The sequence below is a fragment of the Ursus maritimus genome, unplaced genomic scaffold (assembly GCF_017311325.1).
Source record: "Ursus maritimus isolate PB19 unplaced genomic scaffold, ASM1731132v1 scaffold_5, whole genome shotgun sequence".
Lineage (NCBI taxonomy): Eukaryota > Metazoa > Chordata > Mammalia > Carnivora > Ursidae > Ursus > Ursus maritimus.
In genome coordinates, this window is record NW_024426663.1 from 86,150,961 (window position 1) to 86,172,502 (window position 21,542).

Here is a 21,542-nt window from a genome sequence, read left to right on the forward strand (position 1 = left end):
TTGATTTCCTCTTGTGATTGAGTTCATTTCACAGCATTGTGATCTGAAAATATGCAGGGAATAATCCCAATTGTTGGTACCTGTTGAGACCTGATCTATGACCCAGTATATGATCTATTCTGAAGAATGTTTCACATGCACTCAAGAAGAATGTATATTCTATTGCTCTAGGATAGAATATTTTGAATATATCTGTGAAGTTTATCTGGTTCAGTGTGTTATTCTAAGCCCTTGTTTCCTTATTGATCTGCTTGGATGATCTGTCCATTGCAGTGATTGGGGTGTTAACGTCCCCTTCTATTATTGTATCATTATTGATGTGTTTCTTTAATTTTATTATAGATAGGCTTATATGATTTTCTGCTTCCATGTTAGGAGCATGAGTATTTTCAATTGTTAGATCTTATTGTTGAATAGACTGCTTAATTATGATACAGTGTCCTTCTTCATCTCTTATTACATTCTATGGTCTACATCTAATTTATTTTATATCGGGATTGCTACTCCAGCTTTCTTTTGTTGCCCATTAGCATGATACAATGTTCTTGACCACCTCACTTTAAATCCGAAGGTGAATTTGGGTGTAACATGAGTCTCTTGCAGACATCATATGGACAAGTCTTTTTTCATCCTGTCTGATAACCTGCGTCTTTTCATTGGAGCATTTATCCCATTTACCTTCATAATAAATTTTGAGAGTTATGATTTTAGTGTCATTGTATTACCTATAAAGTCCCTGTTTCTGCACATTGTCTCTGTTTCTTTGTGATCTATCTTACTGTGGGCTCTCACTTCACTTAAAGGATCCCTTTTAGTATTTCGTGTGGGGCTGGTTTGGTGATCACAAATTCCTTGGGTTTCTGTTTTTACTGGAGAATTTTTAAAACTATTTTTAATGATCTTCTAACTGGATAAAATATTCTTGGCTGCATATTTTCCTCATTTAGAACCAGAATATATCATACCAGACCTTTCTGGTCTGCCAGGTCTCTGTGCATAGGTCTTCTGCCAGTCTAATGTTTCTACCCTTACAGGTTATGGACCTCTTGTCCTGAGCTACTTTCAGGATTTTCTCTCTATCTCTGAGGTTTGCAATTTTCATTATTACGTGGCAGGGTGTTGACCTTTTTTATTGATTTTGAGGAGGGTTCCCTGTGTCTCTTGGGCTTGGATGCCTGCTTCCTTCTGTAGGTTTTGGATGTTCTCTGCTATAATTTGCTCTGACGTAACTTCTGCTTCTCTTTCTCTTTTCTCTTTTTCTGGGATCCCAATTACTCTAAGATTGGTTCCCTTTATGGTATCACTTAACTCTTGAATTCTCCACTCATTACCCAGTAATTGTTTATTTATTTTTCTCAGCTTCGTTTTCTCCATCATTTTTTCTTCTATATCACTAATTCTCTTTCTTCTGCCTCATTTATTCTTTTTTTTAATGATTTTTTTATTATATTATGTTAGTCACCATACAGTACAACCCCGGATTCCTATGTAAAGTTCGATGATTCATTAGTTGCGTATAACACCCAGGGCACCATGCAATATGTGCCCTCCTTACTACCCATCAACAGTCTATCCCAATCCCCCACCCCCCTCCCCTCTGAGGCCCTCAGTTTGATTCTCATGGTCCATAGTCTCTCATGTTTCATTCCCCCTTCTGATTACACCCCCTTTCCCTATCCCTTTCTTCCCCTACCGATCATCCTAGTTCTTATGTTCCATATGAGAGAAACCATATGATAATTGTCTTTCTCTGCTTGACTTATTTCACTTACCATTATCTCCTCCAGTGCCATCCATGTTGCAGCAAATGTTGAGAATTTATTCTTTCTGATAGCAGAGTAATATTCCATTGTATATATGGACCACAGCTTCTTAATCCAGTCATCTGTTAAAGGGCACCTCGGCTCCTTCCACAATTAGGCTATTGTGGACAATGCTGCTATGAACATTGGGGTGCATATGGCCCTTCTCTTCACTACGTCTGTATCTTTGGGGTAAACACCCAGTAGTGCAATGGCTGGGTCATAGGGTAGCTCAATTTTTAAATTTTTAAGGGACCTCCACACTGTTTTCCAGAGTGGCTGTACCAACTTGCATTCCCACCAACAATGTAGGAGGGATCCCCTTTCTCCACATCCTCTCCAACAATTGTTGTTTCTTGCCTTGTCTATTTTTGCCATTCTAACTGGCATAAGGTGGTATCTCAGTGTGGTTTTGATTTGAATTTCCCTGATGGCTAATGATGTTGAACATTTTTTCTTGTGTCTGTTAGCCATTTGTATGTCTTCATTGGAAAAGTGTCTGTTCATATCTTCTGCTCATTTTTTGATTTGTTTATTTGTTTCTTGTGTATTGAGTTTGAGAAGTTCTTTGTAGATCTTGGATACCAGTCCTTTATCTGTAGTGTCATTTGCAAATATATCCTTCCATTCCGTGGGCTGCCTCTTAGTTTTTTTTGACTGTTTCCTTGGAAGTGCAGAAGCTTTTTATCTTAATGAAGTTCCACAAGTTCATTTTATCTTTTGTATCTCTTGCTGTTGGAGATGTGTCATGAAAAAGCTTGCCTTGGCCGATGTCATAGAGGTTGCTGCCTATGTTCTCCTCTAGGATTTTGATGGATTCCTGTCTCACATCAAGGTCTTTCATCCATTTGGAGTTTATCTTTGTGTATGGTGTGAGAGAGAGGTCAAGTTTCATTCTTTTGATGTAGCTGTCCAATTTCCCAACACCATTTATTGAGGACACTTGCCTTTTTTCCACTGGGTGTTTTTTCCTGCTTTATCAAAGATAGGTTGCCCAAAGAGCCGAGGGTCCATTTCTGGGTTCTCTATTCTGTTCCATTGGTCTATGTGTCTGTTTTTGTGCCAGTACCATGCTGTCTTTGTGATCACAGCTTTGTAGTACAGCTCGAAATCTGGCATTGTGATGCTCCCAGCTTTGTTTTTCCTTTTCAACAGTTCCTTGGAGATTTGGGGCCTTTTCTGTTTCATTACAAAATTTAAGTCTATTTGTTCCCGTTGTTTGAAAAATGTCCTCGCTACTTTGATTGGGATAGCATTGAAAATGTAGATTGCTCTGGGTAGCATGGACATTTTAACTATGTTAATTCTTCTGATCCATGAGCATGGAATATTTTTCCATCTTTTTATGTCATCCTCAATGTCTTTCAAGAGTGATTTATATTTTCTAGAATATCGGTCCTTTGCTTCTCTGGTTCAGTTAATTCCAAGGTAACGTATGGTTTTTGGTGCTATTGTAAATGGAATTGATTCCCTAATTTCTCTTTCTTCAGTCTTGTTATTTGTGTATAGAAATGCAACTGATTTCTGAGCATTGATTTTGTATCCCGCCACATTATTGAATTGTTCTGCTCTATAACTTCTAGTAGTTTGGGAGTGGATTCTTTTGGGTTTTCCATATAGAGTATCATGTCATCTGCGAAGAGAGACATTTTGAATTCTTCTTTGCCGATTTGGATACCTTTGATCCCTTTTTCTCATCTGATTGCTGTTGGAAGGACTTCTAGTACTATGTTGAATAATAGTGGCGAGTGTGGGCATCCTTGTCGTGTTCCTGATCTTAAGGGAAAAGCTTCCAGCTTTTCCCCATTGAGAATATTATTTGCAGTAGGCTTTTCATAGATGACTTTTATGAGATTGAGAAATGTACCCTTTATTCCTACACTCTGAAGGGTTTTAATCAGGAAAGGATGCTGTATTTTGTCAAATGCTTTTTTGGCATCAATTGAGAGAATCATATGGTTCCTGAGTCTTTTCTTGTTGATATGATGTATCACGTTGATCGATTTGTGAATGTTGAACCACGCTTGCATCCCAGGTATGAATCCCACTTGGTCATGATGAATAATCCTTTCAATGTACTGTTGGATTCTATTAGCAAGGATCTTGTTGAGGATTTTGGAGTCCATATTCATTAGGGAAATCGGTCTGTAATTCTCCTTTTTGATGGGGTCTTTGCCTGGATTGGGGATCAAGGTAATATTGGCCTCATAGAATGAGTTTGGTGACTTTCCTTCTGTTTCTATTTTTTGAAATAGCTTTTAGAGAATAGGTATTATTTCTTCTTTGAATGTTTGGTAGAATTCCCCAGTAAAACCATCCGGGCCTGGAGTTTTGTTATTTGGAAGGTTGTTTATCACTGACTCAATTTCTTCATAATTAATTGGCCTGTTTAAGAAATCAATTTCTTCCTGTTTCAGTCTTGGTAGTTTATAGGTTTGCAGGAAGGCCTCCATCTCTTCCAGATTGCTTAGTTTATTGGCATATAGCTGTTGATAAAAATTTCTAATAATCCTTCCAATTTCATTGGTGTTGGTCATGACCTCTCCTTTTTCATTCATAATTTTATTAATTTGGGTGCTTTCTCTTTTCTTTTGGGTAAGTCTTGCCAGCGGTCTGTCATTTTATTGATTCTCTCAAAGAACCAGCTTCTAGTCCTGTTGATCTGCTCTACTGTACTTCTGGTTTCTAATTCATTGATTTCTGCTCTAATTTTGGTCAACTGCTTCCTCGTGAGTGGATTAGGCCTGTCCCTCTGTTGCTGTTCCAGCTTCTGGAGGTGAGAATATAAAAACTATATTTTAGATTTTTCTATTCTTTTGAGTAGGGCTTGGATGGCTATGTATTTCCTCCTTAGGACTGCCTTTGCAGTATCCCATAGGTTTTGGACCATTGTGTTTTCATTCTCGTTGGTCTCCATAAATTGTTTAAATTGATTTTTGATTTCCTATTTTATTGAGTCATTGGTGAGCAGGGTGGTTCTTAGTCTCCAAGTGTTTGAGTTCCTTCCAAATTTTTCCTTGTGGTTGAGTTCTGATTTCAGAGTTTTGTGGTCTGAGAATATGCAGGGGATAATTTCAATCTTTTGGTATCGGTTGAGACCTGTTTTGTGTCCCAGAACATGGTCTATTCTTGAGAATGTTCCATGGGCATTAGAATAGAATGAGTATTCTTTGGTTCTGGGGTGTAGTGTTCTATATATATCTATGAGGTCCAACTCATCAAGTATGGCATTCAAAGCCTTTGATTCTTTGCTTAGTTTTTGCCAGGGTGTTCTGTCTATTTCTGATAGTGGTGTGTTGAGGTCCCCTACTATGAATGTATTTTTATCTATACGTCTCTTTATTCTGGTTAAGAGTTGGCTTATGTATCTTGCTGCTCCCCAGTTGGGGACATATATATTTATAATTGTCATATCCATTTGTTGAATACATCCTTTAAGAATAATATAGTGCCCTTCTGCGTCTCTAACTATAGTCTTTAGTTTAAAATGCAATCTGTCTGATATGAGAATTGCTACCCAAGCTTTCTTGTGAGGTCCATTTGTGTGAAAGGTGGTACTCCATCCCTTTACTCTCAACCTGAATGTATCTTTGGGTTCAAAATGAGTCTCTTGTAGACAGCAAATGGATATGTCATTTTTCTTTATCCAGTCTGCAACCCTGTGACATTAATGGGAGCATTTAAGCCATTCACGTTGACACTGAATACTGAGAGATAAAATTTTAATGATGCATGTTGCCAGTAAAGTCTTTGTTTGTATAGGTTGTGACTTTCTGTTCTGTATCAGTCATGGGGCCTTTTTACCTTTATAGAACCTCCCTTAATATCTCCTATAGGGCTGGTTTCGTGGTTACAAAATTGGTAATGACTGGCGATTCGGAACGTCTTTATTTCTCCATCAATTCTGAATGACAGCCTTGCTGGATAAAGGATCCTTGGCTGCAGGATTTCTCTAAAAGAGGTTTAAAAATGCCCCCCCCCCAACCCTTTCTCTCATTCCAGGTATGTGTAGAGAGGTCTGATGTAATTCTGATACCTTTGTCTTGTTACTTGAGAAATTTCTTTGCCCTGGCTTCTTTCAATACTGTATCCTTGGATCTAATATATGCGAATTGCACTATGACGTGACGTGGCATAGGTTTGTCGTGGTTGAGCTTGGAAGCGGCCCTCTTTGCCTCTTGGACACGAATATTTGTTTCCCTTGCTAGATTAGGGAAGTTTTCAGCTACAATTTGTTCAAATATCTCTTCTAGACCTCTGTTTTTCTCCACCCCCTCGGGGATGCCGATGATTCTGACATTGGATCGTTTCATTGAGTCAGTAATCTCCAGTATCCTACATTCATGGACGTGGATTTTTTTAAGTCCAACTTCTATTTTCGTTTTTTCTTCTACTAACCCATCCTCCAATTCACTAATATGTTCCTCTGCTTCAGTGACCCTGGCCGTCAGAGCCTCTAGTTTTGACTGCATTTGGCTCATAGAATTTTTAATTTCTGTCAGATTCGCTCTCATTTCTGCCCTTAGGGATTCTTTATTCTCAGTAACATTTTTGTTAATACTTCTTTCAAGTCTACTCATCATCTTGACCATTGTTACTCTGAATTCCATTTCTGATACTTTGGTTACATCCATATCCATTATTTCTGTGGCAGAGGCCACAGACTCACTGTCTTTTCTTTGCTGGGGGGGACTTCTCCTTCTCGTCATTCTGATGAGGAGAGGTTGTGGGGTTGTCCAGAGCCCAAATTATCGACTGGGACCCCGGCCGTGTGCCCTTGTTTTATAGGGATCTTAGGGATGTGGGCTTCTTCTTTAAAGATTTTATTTATTTATGTGGCAGAGAGCCAACCAGCGAGAGAGGGAACACAAGCAGGGGAGTGGGAGAGGAAGAAGCAGGCTCCCAAGGGAGGAGCCCGATGAGGGACTTCTTTCCGGATTGCTGGGATCACGCCCTGAGCAGAAGAGAGGCGCTCAATGACTGCGCCACCCAGGCGCCCTGGGATGTGGGCTTTTTGATTTTTCAGCCTGCTTTCTGGGGGAGGGTCCTACTGTGCTGATACTCAGGCAACCCTGTTTGGGTAGAGTCTCTGTTTCCCCTGCGAGGGGGGATGGGGATGGGCACGCTGTGAGATGGTATTTCCAGGCTTTTGTTCTCTGGTGGCTTTCCCTGGAGGTTTGCTGTGCCTCTTCTGAGAGAGCAGCAGTGGCCGAATCTCAGCCTCTGTCACAGAGTTATTGCGGCCTGTTCTCCACTGATGTTCTGGCCACTTTAACTCTGTGACTGTTTGTGCTGCTCAACCTTGCAGTGTCCGGGGATGTGTGCCCCACACCCGGCATCCCAGCCCTCACTTCCAGGGCCGGCGCGTCTCTGTCCTTTGTGTTTCTAATGCCGCCAGCCACCAGACACCCCGTGCCTGCTCCCGGAGCTCCCGGTCTCAGTCTGGATCCAGGAGCACACCGGAATTCCAGAGTTCCGTGAGAAATCTGGTGGTGCATGCTCCTGGCTCATGTTCTCAGTCTGCTGTCTTGCGGGTGCCAACAGCAAGTCTGCCTGCTCCCCCTGTGCAGGTGGTTACCACTTCCCGGCACCCGAATGCGGTGGCTCCCACCCCTTCCGTTTATCTTCCGATATCTGTGCGTGGTTTCACAGCTCCCCGCTTCGTACCTCAATACTCAGCACTGGAGATGTTCATTTGTAGAGATCCAGATGTATCTTCCTGTGTCTCAGGCTGATTCCGTAGATGTTCAGGCTGGTCTGGTACCTATCCAGCTCGAATCAGGGGACCTGCTGAAAAAGAGGTCCCCTACTCCTCTGCCATCTTAACTCCACCCCGCCTCTTTTATTCTAGCAGTTAGAGCCTCCATTTTTTATTGCATCACCTTATTTTCTTTCTGATTTCTTTTTTATAATAATATTTTTTGTTATTTAAGTTATTTATTTTTATAAAATTCCATGATTCATTACTTGCATATGACACCCAGTGCACATGCAATATGTGCCCTCCTTAATACCCATCACCAGCCTATCCCATTCCCCCACCTTCCTCCTCTCTAAAGCCTTCAGTTTGTTTCCCAGAGTCCATAGTCTTTGATGGTACATTCCCCATTCTGTTTACCCCCCCTTTCTTCTTCCCTTTCTTCTCCTACTGATCTTCCTATTTCTTATTTTCCATAAATGTGTGAAACCATATGATAATTGTCTTTCTCTACATGACTTATTTCACTTAGCATTAACATCTGCAGTCCCATTCGTGTTGCAGCAAATGTTGAGAATCATTCTTTTTTTTTAATAATAATCTTTTTTATTATATTACGTTAGTCACCATACAGTACATCCCCTGTTTTTGATGTAAAGTTCCATGATTCATTACTTGCAAATAACACCCAGTGCACCATCAAATGTATGCCCTCCTTAATACCCATCACCACCTTATCCCATTCCAGGCACCCCAAAGTCCTCAGTTTGTTTCCCAGAGTCCATAGTCTCTCATGGGTCCTTCCCCCCTCTATTTACCACCCCTTTCATCTTCCCTTTCTTCTCCTACTGATCTTCCAACTTCTTTTTTTTTTTTAAGATTTTTTTATTTATTCGACAGAGATAGAGACAGCCAGTGAGAGAGAGGGAACACAAGCAGGGGGAGTAGGAGAGGAAGAAGCAGGCTCATAGTGGAAGAGCCTGATGTGGGGCTCAATCCCAGATCGCCGGGATCACGCCCTGAGCCGAAGGCAGACGCCCAACCACTGCGCCACCCAGGCGCCCCCCCGATCTTCCTACTTCTTATGTTCCATAAATGAGTGAAACCATATGATAATTGTCTTTCTCGACTTGACTTATTTCGCTAAGCATTATCTCCTCCCATCCCATCCATGTCGCAGCAAATGTTGAGAAATCATTCTTTTTAATGGCTGAGTAATATTCCATTGTATATGTGGACCACATCTTCTTAATCCATTCATCTGTTGAAGGGCATCTCAGCTCCTTCCATGATTTAGCTATTGTGGACAATTCTGCTATGAACATTGGGGTGCATATGGCCCTTCTCTTCACTATGTCTGCATTTTTGAGGTAAGTACCCAGTAGTGCAATTGCTGGATCATAGCGTAACTCAATTTTTAACTTTTTAAGGGACCACCACACTGTTTTCCAAAGTGGCTGTACCAACATACATTCCCGCCAACAATGTAGGAGGGATCCACTTTTTCCACATCCTCTCCGACAACTGTTCTTTCTGCCTTGTCAATTTTTGCCATTCTAATTGGTGAAAGGTGGAATATCAGTGTGGTTTTGACTTGAATTTCCTTGATGGCTAATGATTTTGAACATTTTTTCATGTGTCTGTTGGCCATTTGTATGTCTTTATTGGAAAAGTGTCTGTTCATATCATCTGCCCTTTTTTGTGATTTGTTTATTTTTTTCTTGTGTATTGCGTTTCAGAATTTCTTTGTAGATCTTGGATACTAGTCTTTTATCTGCAGTGTCATTTGCAAATATCTTCTCCCATTCCATGGGCTGCTTCTTAGTTTTCTTGACTGTTTCCTTGGCTGTGCAGAAGCTGTTTATCTTGATGAAGTCCCACAAGTTCAGGTTTTCTTTTGTTTCTCTTGCCTTTGGGGATGTGTCATGAAAAAAAGTTGCTGTGTCTGATGTCAAAGAGGTTGCTGCATATATTCTCCTCTAGGATGCTGATGGATTCCTGTCTCACATTGAGCTCTTTCATCCACTTGGAGTTTACCTTTGTGTATGGTTTGAGAGAGTGGTCAAGTTTCACTTTTTTGTATGGAGCTGTCCCATTTTCCCAGCACGATTTGTTGAAGAGACTGTCTTTTTTCCACTGGACTTTTTTCCTGCTTTATCAAAGATTAGTTGCCCAAAGAGCCGAGGGTCCATTTCTGGGTTCTCTGTTCTGTTCCATTGGTCTGTGTGTCTGTTTCTGTGCCAGTACCATGCTGTCTTTGTGATCACAGCTTTGTAGTACAGATTGAAATCCAGCAATGTGATGCCCCCAGCTTTGTTTTTCCTTTTCAACAAGTCCTTGGTGATTCGGGGCCTTTTCTGATTCCACACAAATTTAAAGGCTGTGTGTTCCAGTTCTTTGAAAAATGTCATTGGTATTTTGATCTGGTTGGCATTGACAGTGTAGATTGCTCTGGGTAGCATAGATATTTTAGCTATGTTATTTCTTCTGATCCATGAGCATGGAATATTTTTCCAACTTTTTATGTCTTCTACAATATCTTTCAAGACTGATTTGTAGTTTCTACAATCTATATTGTAGATCCTTTACATCTCTGGTTAAGTTAATTCCTAAATAAGGTATGATTTTTGGTGCTATTGTAAATGGAATGGATTCCCTAATTTCTCTTTCTTCAGTCTCATTTTTTTTTGTATAGAAATGGAACTGGTTTCTGAGCATTGTCATTTTTATCCCGCCACATTACTGAATTGCTCTATAACTTCTAGTAGTTTGGGGGTGGATTCTTTTGAGTTTTCCATATTGAATATCATGTCATCTGCGAAGAGAGACAGTTTGACTTCTTTGCCGATTTGGATTTTTTTAATCTCTTTTTCTTGTCTGATTGCTTTTGCAAGGACTTCTAGTACTACGTTGAATAATAATTGTGAGAGTTGGCATCCTTGTCCTGTTCCTGATCTTAAGGGAAAGCCTTCCTGCTTTTCCCCATTGAGAATGATATTCTCTGTAGACTTTTCATAGATGGTTTTTATGAAATTGAGGAATGTAGCCTCTATCCCTACCCTCTGAAGGGTTTTCATCAGGAAAGGATGCTATATATTGTCAAATACTTTTTCTGCATCAATTGAAAGGATCATATGGTTCTTGTCCTTTTCTCATTGATATGATTTATCACACTGATCAATTTGCAAATGTTGAACCACCCTTGCATCCCAGGAATGAATTCCACTTGGTCATGATGGATAATTCTTTTAAAGTACTGTTGGATTCTATTAGCTAGGATCATGTTGAGAATTTTGATGTCCCTACTCATCAGGGATATTGGTCTGTATTTCTACTGTTTGACGCGTCTTTGCCTGGTTTGGGAATCAAGGTAATACTGGCTGCATAGAATGAGTTTTGTAGTTTTCCTTCTGTTTCTATTGTTTGAAACAGCTTCAGGAAAATAGGGATTATTTCTTCTTTGAATATTTGCTAGAATTCTCCGGGGCAACCATCAGGCTCTGGAATCTTGTTTTTCGGGAGGTTTTTGATCACTGTTTCAATCTCTTCATAATTAATTGGTCTGTATAAAAAATCAATTTCTTCCTGTTTCAGCATTGGTAGTTTATAGGTTTCCAGGAAGGCATCCATTTCTTCCAGGTTGTTTAATTTATTGGCATAAAGCTGCTGATCAAAGTATCTAATGATCCTTCTCATTTCATTGGTGTTGCTTGTGACCTCTCCCTTTTCATTCATAATTTTATTAATTTAGGTCCTTTCTCTATTCTTTTGAATATGTCTTGCCAGTGCCTTATCAATCTTATTTATTCTTTCAAAGAACCAGCTTCTAGTTCTATTGGTCTGCTCTGCTGTGCTCCTGGTTTCTAATTCATTGATCTCTGCTCTAATCGTGATCAACTGCTTTCTCATGCGTGGGTTAGGCTTGTTCATCTGTTACTGCTCCAGCTTCTTGAGGTGAGAATATAAAAACTGCATTTTAGATTTTTCTAATCTTTTGAGTGAGGCTTGGATGGCTATGTATTTTCCCCTTAGCAATGCCTTTGCAGTGTCCCATAGGTTTTGGACCGTTGTGTTTTCATTCTCTTTGGTCTCCATAAATTGTTTAAATTGATTTTTGATTTCCTGGTTTATCCAATCATTCTTGAGCAGGATGGTTCTTAGTTTCCAAGTGTTTGAGTTTCTTCCAAAGTTTTCCTTGTGATTTAGTTCCAATTTCCAAGCATTGTGCTCTGAGAATATGCAGGGAATAATTTCTGTCTTTTGGTATCAGTTGAGATCTGTTTTGTGACCCAGAATATCATCTATTCTGGAGAACATTCCATGTGCATTCAAAAAGAATGAGTATTATTGTGTTCTGGGGTGTAGTGTTCTATATATATCTATGAGGTCCATCAGTTCTAGTATGGCATTCAAAGCTCTTGTTTCTTAGTTGATTTTCTGCTTAGGTGATCTTTCTATTGCTGATAGTAAAGTGTTGAGGTCCCCTACTATTAACATATTTTTATCTATATGTCTCTTTATTGTGGTTAAGAGTTGGCTTGTGTATCTTGCTGCTCCCCTGTTGGGGGCATAGATATTTATAATGGTCATATCCACTTGTTGGATACATCCTTTAAGAAGGATACAGTATTGAAAGCAGCCAGGGCAAAAAAATTTCTCGTGAACAAAGGCAAAAATATGAGAATTATGTCAGACTTGTCAAAACAGACATGGAATGAGAGAAAAGGTTGGGATGGCATTTTTAAAGCTCTTTCAGAGAAAAACATGCAGCCAAGGATCTTTTATCCAGCAAGGCTCTCATTAGGAATTGCTGGAGAGATAAGGTCCTTCTGGAATTGCCAGACACTGACCAATTTCGTAACCATGAGACCAGCCCTGTAGGAGATTTTAAGGGGGGTTCTATAAAAGTGAAAAAGCCCCAAGAGTGATACAGAACAGAAAATTACAATCTATAGAAAGAAAGACTTCACAGGCAACATGACATCATTAAAATCATATCTCTCAATAATCACTCTCAATGTGAATGGCCTAAATGCTCCCATAAAGTGACACAGGGTTGCAGATTGGATAAAAAGACATGACCCATCCATTTGCTGTCTACAAGAGACTCTTCATGAACCGAAAGATACATCCAGACTGAAAGTGAAGGGATGGAAAACCTCTTTTCATGCCAGTGGACCTCAAAAGAAAGCTGGGGTAGCAATTCTCATATCAGACAGATTGGATTTTAACTAGAGACTGTAGTTAGAGATACAGAAGGACACTATATTACATCTCTTTAAAGCATTTTTTTTACTTGATTAAATTTTAGTTATTTTTTTCCTCCAGAAAGGGATTCTTTAGTGTCTTCTATGGTTTTTTTTTTTTTATTTCAAGCCCAGCTCATATCATTATAATTGTTACTCTGAACTCTAGTTCTTACATCTTATTTCTGTCCATCCTGAATAGGTCCCTGGCAGTTAGTACTGCTTCTTGTTCTCTTTTTTGAGGTGAGTTTTTCTGTCTTGTCATTCTGTCCAGAATAGATGAATTAGAGAACAAAATACTCAAATATCACCAAAAATTCCAGGGAAATATGCACCAAACAAATTAGATGAAACAATCAAAAACAGGGGTTGTACTGTATGGTGACTAATATAACAAAATAAAATTATTTAAAAAAGGAAAATTTAAATATTAAAAAACAGACAAAAGAAAAACCACAGAGAATATAATCAGAGAGGTGGACAGAACAGAGAAGTACACTGAATCCTGTTGTATTTTGGTCTGTTTATTAGAAAACTGGATCCCAAAATTAAAAGTAAGGAAAAACTTTTATATTTATAAAAACAAAATTAAATAAAATGAAAGTATAGAATGGCACTACAAAAATGAAATTCAAAAAATATTTTCATTGATGAAACTTTTTTTTTCCCAATGGATGTTTTTTCCTGCTTTGTCAAAGATTAGTTGCCCAAAGAGCGGAGGGTCCATTTCTGGGTTCTCTATTCTGCTCCTTTGGTCTATGTGTCTGTTTCTGTGCCAGTACCATGCTGTCTTTGTGATCACAGCTTTGTAGTACAACTTGAAATCTGGCAATATGATGCCCCCAGCTTTGTTTTTCCTTTCCACCAATTCCTTGGCGATTCATGGCCATTTCTGGTTCCACACAAATTCAAAGGCTTTTTGTTCCAGTTCTTTGAAAAATGGCATAGTTATTTTGATTGGGATGGCATTGAAAGTGTACATTACTCAGGGTAGCATAGACATTTTAACTATATTAATTCTTCTGATCCATGAGCATGGGATATTTTTCCATCTTTTTGTGTCTTCTTCAATGTCTTTCAAGAGTGATTTCTAGTTTCTAGAATATAGATCCTTTATGTCTCTGGATAAGTTAATTCCAAGACAATGTATGATTTTTGGTGCTTTTGTAAATGGATATTTGCAAATGACACTACAGATAAAGGACTGGAAGATCTACAACGAACTTCTCAAACTCAATTAACAAGAAACAGATAAATCAAAAAATGGGGAAAAGATATGAACAGACACTTTTCCAATGAAGAACATACAAAAGGCTAACAGACCCATGAAAAAATGTAAAAAAACATTAGCCATCAGGTAAATTCAAATCAAAACCACATTGTGATACCACCTTACACCAGTTAGAATGGCAATGGCAAAAATGAACAAGGCAGGGAACAACAAATGTTGGAGAGGATGTGGAGAAAGGGGATCCCTTGTACATTGTTGGTGGGAAGGAAAGTTGGTAGAGCTACTTTGGAAAACAGTGTGGAAGTCTCTTAAAAAGTTAAAAATTGAGCTACCCTATGATCCAGGAATTGCACTACTGAGTATTTACCCCAAAGATACAGACGTAGTGAAGAGAAGGGCCATATGCACCCCAATGTTCATAGCAGCATTGTCCACAAGAGTTAACTCATGGAAGGAGCCGAGATGCCCTTCAACAGATGACTGGATTAAGAAGATATGGTGCATATATACAATGGAATATTAGTCATCAAAAAGAATGATTTCTCAACATTTGCTACAACATGGATGGGACTGGAAGAGATAATGCTATGCGAAATAAGTCAAGCTGAGAAAGACAATATCATATGGTTTCACTCATTTATGGAACATAAGAAATAGCAGGAATACCAGTAGCAGAAGAAAGGGAAGAAGAGTGGGTGGGTAAACAGAAGATAGAATGAACCATGAGAGACTATGGACTCTGGGAAAGAAACTGAGGGCTTCAGAGGGGAGGGGGTTGGGGGAATGGAATAGGCTTGTGATGGGTATTAAGGAGGTTGCATATTGCATTGTGCACTGGGTGTTATTTGCAAGTAAGGAATCATGGAACTTTACATCAAAAACTGGAGATGTACTCTATGGTGACTAAAATAATAAAATAAAAATATAATTGAAAAATATATATTTTTTAAAAAGAGATCATAAAATAAGACATTGGTTCACTGGGTGTTATACGCAACTAATGAATCATTGAAATTTACATCTGAAACCGGGGATGTACTGTATGGTGGCTAACATAATATAATAAAAAAAATCATAAAAAAATAAGAGATTGGTTGAAAAAGGAAAGATAAAAAAATAAAATTGAAAAAAAGCTAACCAATCGTGGGGGAAAAGGGAAACATGAATTCTATATGGTGTATTCCCTTCACCATGGAGTTTTGCAGTCCTCAGTGATGGGTAAACTTTGTCTTGGCTGCATTTCTTGATGATCTTCTTGGGGAGGGGCCTGTTGGTTTGATTCTCAAGTGTCTTTGCCCTGGGCATAATTGCACCACCCGTGCTAGGGGGCCAGGCCAATTAATGTGCTTGATGGATTACTCTATGTGATTTTTGTTCTCTGAAGACTTTCCATGGTTCTTTAGAGATTGAGAATGAAAATAGCAACCTTCCAATCCCAGCCCCACAGCTGAAAGCTCAGGGCCCACTCCTCAGTATGTCTTCAGGGAAAAGCAGTCAATCACTTTTGTCTCCCTGGTCTCTCTCCACTCTCTGTGCTCACCCAGCTTTTGACTGAGAGTTTGTATCTCAGACACGCAACCCCATTTTGAGTCTCCAAACCCTGTAGACTCCTGTGGTGCACAATGGTGCTGCTCCTCCTGGAGGACGAAGGGTGGTTTCCCTTGTTCTACTGCTTGCTGGAGCTTGCTCAGGGACCAGTCACCTGACCATGCCACAGTTCACAATTTATGGGAACCCCAAGCTAAGAGTCCACTCCTGGGCTGGCTGATTATAACTTGCCAGCTACAAGGCCTGGGGACTCTGCCACATTCAGGCATCCCCATTCTTTCTGTTACCCCAGGGGATCCTGAGACCCCACTACCCTACCTAGGATTCCGCCAGCTTTGACAACTGTGTGCCTTTCAGGCAGGGACACCCGTAACCAGAGCAGACTTCTAAAAGTTCTGATTTTGTGCTCTCCTGTTTTATCACTTTCTGGTACCAGGTTATGTAAGCTCCCTCCCCCAAGGTTTATCTTCACATATATTGCCTTGGATTCACTAATCCTCACTTCTTACCTTGCACAAAGTGGCCTACTTTTCTATTTGTAGAGTTGCAGCTGTTCTTTTCTTAGATCTTTGGTTGATTTCATAGGTATTCAGAATGATATGAGTGCTATCTAGCTGAATTCATGGAACCAGATGAAACCAAGGACTTTTACTCATCTGTCATCATGGACCTTCTCATGGTGAAAATATTTCACTCACATCCTGAAATCTTTGGAATTAAAAATTAAAAACCCACTAAGAATAACATAAAAATGTCTTAGTATATTTTAAATTCACAATGAATGTAATATTGTTTTGCTCTCTGACTTCATCTAATAGTATTAGTCTTTTTATCATTCTGTACTAGCAACATTGCATTTTTTCTATTACTGAAACAAATTTTGTCTTGCTTTCAGGCTTGTATATACTGCTGACTTTAGATAAAATGGTACAAATATGTTTACCAACTCCCTCCTTTTATTTAACAGGACTGAATTCAATTCTCATACGACTGAAAGATTTTCTTTTATGACCAAATACAAATCATGGTGATGATGATGATGATGATGATGATGATGATGATGTAGTAGATGACAATGTTTTTTTAAACTTCAAGCCCTCATAACTCCCCGAAATTATTGTGTTCCCTACTAGTTAACTTGTGTATCATTTATCACTTTCTATAGAATGTATACCCTATGAAATTGAAATAATGTATCTTTTCCCCTGATGGTTCTCAATTTCTATAAATATTTTTGGCATATATTAGGTATAAAACAAGTATTTATTAAATAATTGAATGCTGAGGAATGGAAAAATACATGGTGACTTATTGGATTTAATGGACAAAGAGACCTTATAGAATCTCATGTCTTGATTTCAGGTTTAGACAAATAAATGGATATTGGTCACATTCCTTGAGATATAAATAAGCTCATGGGGCAGGTTGAGAGGGGTACGTTTGAGTGGTGGGAAGATTAGTTGCAGTATAGTGAGCACAATTTGGGGCATGACATGTGAAACAACTTGATACATAAAAGAAAAAAAACACTGCAATAAAATACATATTTAGTTTCAGAATTCAGAAGGCATTTGAGGTCACAGATATTGGCAGATATGAAAGGGAATTAAACAATGACTATATGTAATATAAAGAGAACAGAGTGTCTAAAATCCTACAAAAAACAACACCAGAAATTTAGAGTCTGGTGAATGAATAATTTTACAGTGCAAATGATCCTAGAAGCCAAATAAAGATGTTACAAATACAAAAGGTAGTCATCAGTTTGTTGAGCAAGTGAATGTTTAATGTATTGATGAAAAATAGCAATAATTCTCTAAGTTAAATCTGGGGATGGAAGTCATATTCCAGTGGGTCAGGAGTGAATTTGATGAGAGAAAGTAGAGAAACTGGTTGTGAACCACTTTCTTTCAGAGATTGGTTTTGAGTAAGATGAGGGAGGCTATATTGTGGTTACAAGATTTTAAGAACAAAAGAAATAGCATCCAGTTTTCATGGTTCTCCTATAGCTTTTGAAAGAAGCTGAGCAAAATCCCTCAGCCCCCTCTGCAGCTAGTTTGGACAATGTGTGAAATTAGGATGACAGAAGTTCTTTATAGATCTTGGATACCAGCCCTTTATCTGTACTGTCATTTGCAAATATCTCCTCCCATTCCGTGGGTTGCCTTTTTGTTTTGCTGACTGTTTCCTTTGCTGTGCAGAAGATTTAAATCTTGATGAACTCCCACAAGTTCATTTTTGCTTTTGTTTCCGTTGCCACCAGAGATGCGTCTTGAAAGAAGTTTCTGTGAATTATGTCGAAGGGGTTACTGCTTATGTTCTCCTCTAGGATTTTGGTGGATTCCTGTCTCACATTGAGATCTTTCATACATTTAGAGTTTCTCTCTCTCTCTCTCTCTCTCTCTCTCTCTGTGTGTGTGTGTGTAAAAACTTCTGAAACTCAACATTCAAAAAACAAATAATCCAGTAAAGAATGGACAGAAGACATGAACAGACACTTCCCCTAAAAAGACATACAAATGGCTAACAGACACATCAAAAAATGTTCCACTGAATGGGAGAATATATTTGCAAATGATACTACAGATAAAAGACTGGTATCAAAGATCTACAAAGAACTTCTCAAACTCAATACAGGAGAAACAAATAAACAAATCAAAAAATGGGCAGAAGATATGAACAGACACTTTTCCAATGAAGACATACAAATGGCTAACAGACACATGAAAAAATGTTCAACATCATTAGCCATCAGAGAAATTCAAATTAAAACCACACTAAAATACCACCTTATGCCAGTTAGAATGGCAAAAAAATTGACAAGGCAAGAAACAACAATTGTTGGAGAGGATGTGGAGAAAGGGGATCCCTCCTACATTTTTGGTGGGAATGCAAGTTGGTACAGCCACTTTGGAAAACAGTGTGGAGGTCCCTTAAAAAGTTAAAAATTGAGTTACACTATGATCCAGCAATTGCACTACTGGGTATTTATCCCAAAGATACAGACGTAGTGAAGAGAAGGGCCATATGCACCCCAATGTTCATAGCAGAATTGTCCAGAATAGCTGAATCATGGTGGAGATGATATACCCTTCAACGGATGACTGGATTAAGAAGATGTGGTCCATTTATACCCTGGAATATTACTCAGCCATCAGAAAAAACTATTCCACAACATTTGCAGCAACATGGATGGGACTGAAGGAGATTAAGCTAAGTGAAATAAGTCAAGCAGAGAAAGCAATTATCATATGGTTTCACTCATTTATGGAACATAAGAAATAGGAAGATCAGTAGTAGAAGGAAGTGAAGAATGAAGAGGGGTAAACAGAAGGGGGAACGAACCATGAGAGACTATGGATGCTGGGAAACAAATTGAGGGCTTTGGGGGGGTGGGGGTGGGATTGGGATAGGCCAGTGATGGGTATCAAGGAGGGCACATATTGCAGGTGCACTGGGTGTTATATGCAAATAATGAATCATGGAACATTGCATCAAAAACTGGGGATGGGGGCGCCTGGGTGGCACAGCGGTTAAGCGTCTGCCTTCGGCTCAGGGCGTGATCCCAGCATTCTGGGATCGAGCCCCACATCAGGCTCTTCCGCTAGGAACCTGCTTCTTCCTCTCCCACTCCCCCTGCTTGTGTTCCCTCTCTCGCTGGCTGTCTCTATCTCTGTCGAATAAATAAAATCTTAAAAAAAAATTAAAAAAAAAACTGGAGATGTACTGTATGGTGATTATTATAACAGAATAAAAATTAAAAAAAAAGTTCTATTTACATAAAACCACAATCACCTCAGTTTCCTGAAACCAACACCACCGTGTTAGTATTTCAAAGCGGTATTTCAACTGTATATTTGTCCACGCTATAAACATGTTCTTTTCACAGTTGTGGAGTACTTTTCATCTACTAAGACACCACACATTTCCCCATAAGTTTCCTGAGAGCTGCCACCACCTCCTTGTTCCTCAGGCTGTAAATGAGGGGATTCAACATGGGTGTTAGGATATTGCTGAATACAGAAAGAGCTTGGTCCTGCTCTCCACTATGAGAGGAAGTGAAAGTCATATAGATAAATATGTTTGGGCCAAAGAAGAGACTCACCACAGTTAGATGGGAAGAGCAAGTGGCCAGGGTTTTTTTCTTTCCTTTGACAGAGTTCATACGGAAGACAGTGAGGAAGATGAGAGTATAGGAAACTGTGATGAGACTGAAAGGTGCAACAAGCAACACAATGCTTGTCACCACCACCACTAACTGATATACTGAAGTGTCTTCACAGGAGAGCTTAATGAGGACTGGGACCTCACAGAAGAAGTGGTGGATCTCCCGTGACCCACAGATGGGAAAATGCATAGGGTAGACTGTATGGATAAATGAACTTATAGAGCCTCCAATCCAACAACCAAAAACCATGTGCATACAGAACCTGGGGCTCATGATAATGGGATAACGCAGTGGGTTGCAGACAGCCACATAGCGGTCATAAGCCATGAGGGTCAGGATGAGGCACTCTGACATTCCTAACATCAGGTAGAAGAAACTCTGCGTTCCACAGCCAATCCATGATATTGTCCTTTTCCCTGTGAAAAAATTTAGAAGCCATCTTTGGGACAATGGTGGAAGTTAATGTCAAGTCAATGATGGAGAGTTGACTGAGGAGAATGTACATGGGTGTATGGAGCCGAGAGTCTCCCCAAATCAAGACAATCAGAAGTATATTTCCCAGGAAGGCCAAGGTGTAGATAAAAATGATCACGATGTTGAGGACAGTAGAATGCTGAAACTCAGGAAAGAGCCCCACAAGGATGAAATCAGTTACTGAGGATTCATTTCCACCCACCATACCTCTAAAAGAAATGTAACAGTGTTGGGGGACAAATCAAATGGATTAGAACTGATGGCATTCATACAGATCATATATCAATAGTTGGGTGTAAAATTTTATATCTTTCTCCCCAGCATTAGAACTCCATAATATTTGCCATAATCTCATCAGAGATAGTTCACTATTTATTGCTGAGCAATTGCCTAAATACTTCTTAAATAGATAATATTAGAAAAAATGATAAGTGCCTTTTAACCTCTGTTGAGTGGATTTCTTTCTTTCTTCTTTCTCTTTTTCTTTCTTTCTTTCTTTCTTTCTTTCTTTCTTTCTTTCTTTCTTTCATCAGAGAACCTTCTAAAAACTATGGATCTATTTTCTACACATATAAACCTAAAACTGTGTATATTATTTAATAATTATGGACCCTAGTTATTAACTCTTGTAAATTTTTGGGAAAAAAAGAGAGGAACATCAAATTAATTCACTTAATTAACTTTAAAATTACAAATCAATCATTTAATGAACTATTAAAAAGATATCATATTAATTTATTTTGGCTAATCATAATGATATTAGTAATGAAAATTGACAGACTTATGTCCCTTCTTGGAAGCCATAAATATTCTGTACTTTTAATGAAATAACTTTGAAAGACTACCTAAGAAATATGTATTATCCATAAGGTTAACAGTGTCCATGGAGAGTTCAGCAGGACACATTTCCAAGTTGACTATATGACAAACATCTTCACTCCAATGCATTCATGGTGAGAACAAAAGCTTTTTCCCTCCATGACACCTTACTGAAAACTGGAGTATCCACCCCAATCTAAGTAAGAGAAATGTTGTACATGTGGAAGTTTCCATATGCATCAGTGTTCCCTAGCAGATAGTATCAATGAAACACAGACATCAAAACACCTGGAAATTCTATTCTCTATTATTCGAGCAGGAAATTTCATAATATAAAACATTGGCATCCCCTGATTTAATGGTTCTTTTCTGGGTCTGTATATTCAGACTATTTTGGACAAATATGTGTTATGAATACATTTGTTTTTCTCTTAGTCATAATTCTGATGAAATAAAAAATAAGAAGCTAATTATTAATCATGTTCTATCACTAGTGAGCCTAATCACTAATCTTGCTAAAATTGTACTTATTTCAGGAACATAACAAAATAGTTTT

The 21,542-nt window shown here is 38.8% G+C and overlaps 1 protein-coding gene across 1 annotated transcript; it reads right to left on the reverse strand.

The window, feature by feature from the left end:
• Nucleotides 1-19,435: 19,435 nt before the first annotated feature.
• Nucleotides 19,436-20,372, reverse strand: LOC103680607 (olfactory receptor 2T27-like). Its single transcript, XM_008710106.2, is given in 2 exon segments — nt 19,436-20,122; nt 20,124-20,372. Coding segments are annotated over 2 exon segments (936 nt in total).
• Between the last annotated feature and the right edge of the window lie 1,170 nt (nt 20,373-21,542).